We start from the raw sequence: 8818 nt of genomic DNA, 5'->3' as shown, positions 1-8818 counted from the left end.
CACTCTCCTGTGTACCTGTCTCCATGTGTGTGCACCTTCCAGCCTTCACTGTCCTGTGTACCTGTCTCCATAAGTGTGCATCTTCCAGTCCCCACTGTCCTGTGTATGTGTCTCCATATGTGTGCTCTGCTCAGGTGCTTGACAGTTGGAAGGTGTTACAAGTGAGGGAGTAAAACAGAAAAGGACAGGGTAAGTGACATCACGATAAACAGCAGCCAGGCCCCAGAGGAAGAGTTCGCACTGCTCTGACTGCGGATAAGAAGACCAGCCTGCGGGAAGCTTCCCAAGGCTATGAAAGTGCTTTTCCCTTCCCTGTTTGAGACCTCTGTATTGTCACAGAATTACAGGCTCATGGGAAGTTGTAAAGAATACTAAGGGGCCACCCATGGCTTCTCCTGTCTTGCTTTTGTCTGCTGTGATTTATGGAAAAGGCAACTCTGGAGAGCTGCTTTGTTTGGATATGAGATTGTTGTTTCCTCAGTTATTCTGTGGCGATGGATGCCCAAGGGATAGGCTCCTTAAGAGCCATTGAGAAGAAGATATGTCATTTTATAAAAGCAATAGGAATATATTTAATGTGCATAAAGCATTAGGAGATCTCAATAGATTCTGAGAAAATCTACCCTGCCGTGTAGAAAGGGATGCTAATGATTACGGTCGTAAACTACACAATAAAGATCTGTGGGCTCTGTTAGGGAGGCCAAGACTATCAGGTGTGGAGTCCAGAGCAGAAGTTAGAAAGGACTCCAATGTTCACCGTTAGGAAATCAGTTGACTGAGTTGTCCTCTAGAATAACTTCATGCGGTCAAATTCCAAGCACGTATTAAGTCATGATTTTTATGTGTGTATACACTGCATGTAGATACGTGTCTAGAGACATATATGTATGTACATTGTATCTATCTTTGTCCTTTCTTCTGCCTCTCTGACCAATACTGAGGAACAGCGAGTACTGTGGTCTGGTGCCATAGTTTGCTTACTACATTGGCTTCACTTTCTTCCAGATGAGGAGCTCTTGCCTTTAAATATCAATCCAATGGTGATGGCTTGAGATTTACACCTCCAACGCTCTTCCTTCCCCCAACAACAGACTCTTACATTCAGTTGGCATTGTCCCATGGATTTCAAATGTTCACAACAGTATACAGACCTATTGCCTTCTGAGATCCTCTCCACTCCCAAGCATCCCTACACGAGCCAGCTTTTGCCCACCTTCCTGTCTTCACTCTCTTCACCTGGCTCTAAACGATAAGATCTTTGTTCTGGTTTTTAGCACGTCAAGTTCACCCTCGCTCAGGAACTCCACCTTTGACGTTCCCTCTTCTGGGAATGTTCTTCCTTTGCTATTCTATCTCAAGTGTCCTCTCTTTGGAAAAGTCTCTCTGCTCAATACACTCAAGTGGCCTTCAGCCCTCAGCAGCTCTCTCCACCTCATTCTGAGTAGTATAACACATATTTTACCACCGGTCTCCCCATTAGAATAGAATCTTCATGAGAGTAGTGAACCTTTCTATCTTGTTAATACCTAAAGCCAGAATATCTTTAAAGAGTTTCTGGAATACATAAAAAAAATGCCCGATTAATATTTGTGTCAAACAGGGAGCTCAGGTGTAACTTGGTAGTAGAGTGCTTGCCCTGGAGAAGTAGGGCCATGTGTTCAATTCCCAGCACAGAACAAAAGATTACTCTGGATAAAGTTCGGGAGGATGCATAGCCATTTATAGTGCAAGTGGTATAAGAGGTAAATCATGACTTTGTATTGACTTTTCTGCCAAGAAGTATTTTAGTCTTTATTTGAAGTAAAGTACATCCTAATTACAAGTAATGATTGGTAAAGATTGTGTTCTCAAAATAAGCTATGGCTACCTGGAAGATGAGGTACTGAGAAGTGTTCTTTTTTTGATGCTTGTAGTGACATTTCATTTGTATTTTAATAGATAAAGCTTGCCTGAAGATCAGAAAATTAAAACAGCCAGCCACTGACTCTTACTTCAACCTCTGTCTGAAAATGGTGATCCTGCCTCCAGGAAAGCTCAGATTGAAACTGAAACTGAGAGCTGTGGCTACTAGGATTGAAGGTATGTTTCATTGCTGCCTGGCCTGTAAGGCCGGCCAGTGTGGCTGTTTTACTCTTCTGATCTGTAGACAAGCTTTAGTTATTAAAATCCAAATGAAATGCCACTAGAAATGACGGCAGGTGAGTAACACGTCCTAGTCCACACAAAACACCTGTGGGTTTGTAAAAACACCAAGCAAATAAACAAGAAAATTGTCACACCCAGTTCTCATTCTTTTGGACTGGTATATTCCTGGAAAACTATCTAAATTAATTTCCCCGCAAGGGAACAACACAAACAACCACTACCATGAGGGAAAGCTTCTGCTTGTTTCAGTTTCCATCACACTCGGTGTCTTCAACAGATGTGCACATCTGTAGTGTGCTTATGTCTGCCTTTATCCACAAGCAGAAGCACGATGTTAGCCGTGTCTCTGGGCCTGAATGTTATGTCAGCACGAGAGGGACAGACCTCCAGCTTATCGAGTATTGCAGCGCTCTGCTTGTTTTGGAGCCTCTTCTGATACTGTGGACTTAGTTCAAGGCCCGGTGATACTATTTTTTCTGTTTTCTAGTAGGAGGACAAATAGTCAGTTATTTGCTTTAGTCACCGAAGTTCAAGCTATTGGATCATGGTCCTATGCATATAAAAAGTCTAGGTTGAGCCCTGCTCAGGGGCAGTCTTACCTGGCTAAGCACAGACTCTCCCCTTGGGACTTTTTCCTGCTTTGCAAAATGATGACCATCTCTTTGATTTGGGGGCTTGCTGTGGTGTGCGGCATATGGGTTATCTTTGGCATAAGGAGAAGGTATGGAAAGGATTTTTTCTTTAATTTTCTTTTTTAGCTTATTTCTAGCATTCTTTACCTTCACTGTTACACAGTTTTTTTTAAAATAATACTAGTTCATTAGTATCTTTTATTTCAAAATTAAGGCCTGATTTCTTTGGCTAACCCTGAAAAGATGTAGACAGTTTCCTTTTGAATATTCGTATACACTGATGGTGATGCAGATCTTGTTAGACATAACTAAAAAAACGTATAAATGCATGTATGTGTGTGCATGGGAGGAGCAAACCTGAGCCGGGAGGGTGCATTGGCAAGGGTGAAATCTGGAAGCTTCTTTCTATCACATGGACTGAATAGCTGCACTTGCTGAGCATGTGTGCATATGAGCTTTCTGTTACGTCAGCATTAAAATACAGGAATACCCCTGGCACATCTTCAGCGAGGTAGACTGCTGTCTGCTCTCTTACTTTTAAAAACTTCTTTGCCCTTTGAGCTGTTTTAATTCATGCCTGATAGTTTCCAGTTTTAATTAAGCAGCTTACCTTAAGGCTAAGACAGGAAAAATCAATTTAGTTATCCTAACAAAAAACAACTAGCTTTTGTTGGAAAATAATTAAGTTTTTAGTATCTAATAAAACACTTTTAAGAGAGCCGGGCGATTGTGGCGCACGCCTTTAATCCCAGCACTTGGGAGGCAGAGGCAGGAGGATCTCTGTGAGTTCAAGGCCAGCCTGGTCTACAAGAGCTCCAAAGCTTCAGAGAAACCCTGTCTCAAAAAACCAAACCAAACTAAACCAAAATAAAATATTTAAGAGAGCTAAAGATCAGTGAATTATAACTGATGATCTACCAATGCTTACCCCTCCCAACTTGATTTTTATAATAATCTAATTTTTCAAATGGAATTCCTGGTCTCTTCAAATATCATCACAGAATGGTAATCTCCTTCTTTTCACAGTTGGGAATCAAATGGAAGGTTCCATGTGTGCTAGGCAAGAGCTCTACCACTGAGCCGCACCTCCAGACACCAGAATACCAGCATTTTTAAACTATGAAGATTTTAAAAACTTCAGCTCTGTAGCCTTTTCTGTTATCTGGGGTTTCATATCTTTAACAAACAGGAAAAAAATGAAACATTTTAGGCATTTGGGCAAATGATTCATTGAGCAGGTCTAAGCACTAGACGGTAGCTTCATTTCTACAGTGAGATCAAGAATCTTGTTGGCTCTGTTGACACTTTTGGCTCTGTGTTGGGAAAAGCAGTCAGACATAGACATAGTAAACCATCTAAGGAGGACTTGATGAGCAGACGTATGTATGTGTGGTGGTAGACAGACCGAGAGATGGGCTGGCAGATGGATTGATGGGTAGGCAGCTTTGATAATCACCTTCACCAATATCTTAGTAGGCTAAAAAGCCCATTGTTTTAGTAAAAGAGGTATCTGCAAACTGTAGTTACGAAGCTTGAAATTATTGGTAGAAACCAGTAAAAACCTGGCTTTCATAAAAACGTTAACCATGTCATTTTTCAAACCTCTCAAATCTGCCTTACAGGAAAGCAGGTGAACCTCCTCTGGAGAATGGGTTGATCCCATACCTGGGCTGTGCGCTGAAATTTGGGTCCAATCCTCTCGAGTTCCTGAGAGCAAATCAAAGGAAGCACGGCCATGTTTTTACCTGCAAACTAATGGGGAGATACGTCCACTTTGTCACCAACTCCTCGTCATACCCCAAGGTGTTAAGTCATGGAAAATATTTTGATTGGAAAAAATTCCATTACACGACTTCTGCGAAGGTAACTAGTTTATACAGATTCTGTTTGTTTCCTAACCTGCTAATGTATTTGTTTATTTAGTTATTCTGATGTTATAGATTGTAGGATAGAGGGAACATACATACAATCAGGAAGTCTCAGTACTAAGTATTAAAAATTCAAGGTAGATGTAAATTTGTCATTGATGATGACATATACAAATTGATCACTTTGTTAGCACTTCGTGCCCAGATGACACTGCATATGAATAAGGAAGGTACAGACTGCTAACATCAATTTGTCTATACAACACGCAGAATAGAGTGCTGGCAAACTTAACATTCATCATGCCTATTACCACATCCATGCCCACAAATGCTTCGATCATTAAGAAGAGGTTTGTATATTTAAGCATCATTTAGATATTATCAAGAATCTCTGTTCTAGAGAAAGCAATACTTACTGAATTTGTGAAATAAAATATTAGACATATCTGTCATTAAGTAAATTAAATGCATTTACAGAGACTAAAAAGGTAAAGATAAAATCAGTATCACATTAGTTTGACATCAAAGTTGGTGGGACAGTCTAGAGAACGTCCCTGAAAAGCTGGGGTCTAAACTCCCCCCTAAAGAAAGAGTATGTCCTGGCCTGCCCTTCGATGTGCTGTGAAATCATCTATGGGAAACCCAGGCGGAGGGGTATGAACACCTTCAATCTGTCTTTCAGCCATCCCCTATCCCTGGCAAGCTCAGGTTCAGCCCCTCTTCCTTTCACGGCTTTTCTTTTCTGCCAGGCATTTGGACACAGAAGCATTGATCCAAGTGATGGAAATACCACGGAAAACATAAACAACACTTTTGCCAAAACCCTCCAGGGAGACGCTTTGCACTCACTCTCTGAAGTCATGATGCAAAACCTCCAACTGATCTTGAGGCCTCCTGGCCTTCCTAAATCAGAGAGTTCTGTCTGGGTCACCGAAGGGATGTACGCCTTCTGCTACCGAGTGATGTTTGAAGCCGGATATCTAACTCTGTTTGGCAGAGATACTTCAAAGCCAGATGCACAAAGAGCTCTTATTCTCAACAACCTTGACAACTTCAAGCAATTTGACCAAGTTTTTCCTGCTCTGGTGGCAGGCCTCCCTATTCGCTTGTTCAGGATGGCACATAAGGCCCGGGAAAAACTGGCTGAGGGCTTGAAGCATAAGAACCTCTCTAAGAGGGAACAGGTCTCTGAACTGATCAGTTTGCGCATGTTTCTCAATGACACTCTCTCCACCTTTGACGACGCAGAGAAGGCCAAGACGCACCTCGCTATCCTCTGGGCATCTCAAGCAAACACCATTCCTGCAACCTTCTGGAGCCTGTTTCAGATGATCAGGTGACTAGCAATTTAAGTGTTTTCATTACTCAAAGAATGAGTAAATTAGTAAATTTACAATTTTAACTAAGAGCCCCCAAAGACTAGCAGAGCTTTCTTTGCTATCAGTCAGGAGTGTGATACTCAGTGCCCCTGTTAACATGTGCGTAACAGAAGCAGCATTTTGTAGGAATACAGTCCCATGGAAAGGGATGTCCCAGAAGCCACAGAACTTGGATGGCTGGCACTTGTCAATACAGCCCCCCTGGTCCAGTCTTGCTCTTAATCTCATAGTGTTCCTCTTAATGTCAAATTAAATCCATGACTGCAATCTTCATCGTGATAAAAGCATTTTAAATGATGACAGGCTTGCAGACGTGATGAGGGCAGAGATTATGCCTTACTAATTTTGAACATCCCTGTTTTCACATCAATTTCAAATCATCTATGAACTGCGGCCATATTTTAAGTTAAATGACTACTGTTGGCCCAGCATTCGCCGGGCTCAGTTTACTGTAATCAGGTGAAGGAGATTTCAAACGGCCTCCAGCAAACTTCCGCATATTGAATAGAAGTATCCTTTATCAGCTCAAAGATAACAACAATAAATGGCAAAACATTAATGTTCTGAAGCCATTTTAAGAGCAATTTGAAATTCTACTTGGCAGCTAATTGTAATTGCACGTTGGATGCAATATTTCTTCTGAATTACTATAGTCATCGCATGAATGTCTCGCCCTTACTAGAGCCACTGATTTATAGAGAGCTCACCAAAGCTTTGCGTTCACATAGCAACGCCCCTTTAATGTCCCTTCCCGAGTCCCAGGATATGAATCTGTTCAGAATCCAGTACAAGTAAAGGGCAATGCCCCTTTGCTTACTCATGAAAAGAAAAGGAGTTCTTACCTCCTTGCTGATCTCTGAATGATTTCCATACGTCTCTTTTCACAGGAGTCCTGAAGCACTGAAAGCAGCCTCTGAAGAAGTGAACGGAGCATTGCAGAGCGCTGGCCAAAAGCCCAGCGGTGAAGGGAATGCTATTTATTTGGATCAAATGCAGCTGAACGACCTGCCGGTCCTAGGTGTGTTTTCTACCCTACCCCTCATTCACGTGTCACCGGTAACAGTGCTCACCACACGCTGTATTATGTTCTCAATACTACGCCAAGTATCTTACAACCCCACAACTGTCTGCTAACTAGGGCATTTCCACTTTTATCTAACAAGTGAGGAACTGAGACCCACGGTTGGGATGACAACTGGGTCACAGACAGGGCAGGACAGTGGCAGCACGGGCGTGGGACTGGTGATACTCAGCTGCTCCACGTCCTTTTGCCTCCTTGTAGGTCCCCCGAAACCATAAAGTCGGGGTTTTTAAGAAAGTATGGAACTAAGTGTAAAAAAGGTACCATCAAGAAAGCATGATTGGCCAGGCGGTGGTGGCGCACGCCTTTAATCCCAGCACTCGGGAGGCAGAGGCAGGCGGATCTCTGTGAGTTTGAGATCAGCCTGGTCTACATATATATGAGGGGTGAGTATGTAAGTGCATTAAGAAATTTTAGGAAGGCCTGTCGGTGGTGGCGCACGCCTTTAATCCCAGCACTCGGGAGGTAGAGGCAGGCAGATCTCTGTGAGTATGACGCCAGCCTGGTCTATAAGAGCTAGTTCCAGGACAGGCTCCAAAGCTACAGAGAAAGCCTGTCTCAGAAAAAAAAAAAAAAAAAAAAAAAAAAGCATGATTGGCTTGTGGGATGGGGCCGAGGCTTTTCTTTCCTTGTCTCTGTATTTTCTAGAATACAGAAGTGCCGCCTGTTTATAAGAAAACAACTTCTTTTTAAGTCCTCTTCTGTAAAGGACAGAAGCCCGTGTGTACTTGGAGGACAATTTAGCTTCTCTGAAGCGAAAGAGCTTAGATCCAGCACTGCCCGGCTTGCGGGGGGTGGGGGCTGGGGGGTGGGTTGTCACTTTGCTTTGGACACCTCCCTTCTCTCACTCGTAAAGAAAAGGTTAAGCATGTGTGGTTGCAGACACAATTGTGGCGTGAAGCCTGGGAGCAAGGCAGCTGACAGCTAGAGGTTGAAAGGCACAGGGAAACTCTCTCTGAGACTTCAGCAGCTCTGAGGTCCATTCCGTTTTTGCACTCCTTTACCTAGAAGCAGGGTGCCATTGCACACCACCAGATAATGTATGGGATCTCCTAAGCACGGAGTGGTAGACTCATGAAATGCTTGGAAAGGCATTTCTCTATCAAGATGTTTCATTCCCAAGAGGGTCAACAATAATTCACATAAAATTGATTACTAGTTTTTTCAACTTTATTAGCTGTTTAGGGTCCTACAGAAATAAGATTAGCGTTCTATAAAATGAGAGATGTTTATCTAGTTCCCATTGATGGTGAGGAACATTGTATTGTATCAAAAGGTTATTAACTTGGATCAATGGTTCTCAACCTTTCTAATGTTGCAACTCTTTAATCCAGTTCCTCATGTTGTGGTGACCCCCAATCAAAATTATTTTCATTGCTACTTCATAACTGTAATTTTGCTATTGTTATGAATAATAATGTAAATATCTGTGTTTTCTGATCGTCATAGGAGACCCCTGTGAAGGGGTCATTCAACAACCCCCCAAATGGGTCATGACCGGGTGAGAACCAATGTCTTTGATGCTTAGATTGAAAATATATTTCAGAACAGCTGAGTCACGAAGAACAGCACAGTGGCAACAGAAGCAGCTTAGGAAGCTTTCACTTGTTAGCCTGCATTTGTTCATTTTGTATATAGATCGGCAGAAGGGTTTCAGACTTCATGTTATGTAGCTTTTTTTTTTTTTTTTTTTTTTTTTTTTTTTTTTTTTTT

The 8818-nt window shown here is 42.2% G+C and overlaps 1 protein-coding gene across 1 annotated transcript in view; it reads left to right on the top strand.

Annotated features, from left to right (window-relative positions):
- Window positions 1-2738: 2738 nt before the first annotated feature.
- The window catches only part of LOC101989304 (cholesterol 7-alpha-monooxygenase), an 8404-nt gene continuing 2324 nt past the window's right edge, over window positions 2739-8818 (top strand). Inside the window, exons 1-4 of the mRNA XM_005362286.3 lie at window positions 2739-2866; window positions 4400-4640; window positions 5395-5981; window positions 6912-7042. Coding sequence (XP_005362343.1) covers window positions 2793-2866; window positions 4400-4640; window positions 5395-5981; window positions 6912-7042 — 1033 coding nt within the window. The 5' untranslated portion in view covers window positions 2739-2792. The remainder of the gene's footprint in view (window positions 2867-4399; window positions 4641-5394; window positions 5982-6911; window positions 7043-8818) is intronic.

The sequence above is a fragment of the Microtus ochrogaster genome, linkage group LG5 (assembly GCF_000317375.1).
Source record: "Microtus ochrogaster isolate Prairie Vole_2 linkage group LG5, MicOch1.0, whole genome shotgun sequence".
Classification (NCBI taxonomy): domain Eukaryota; kingdom Metazoa; phylum Chordata; class Mammalia; order Rodentia; family Cricetidae; genus Microtus; species Microtus ochrogaster.
The sequence above is the reverse complement of the archived record's forward strand: the minus strand, read 5'-3'. Positions and strand labels throughout refer to the sequence as shown.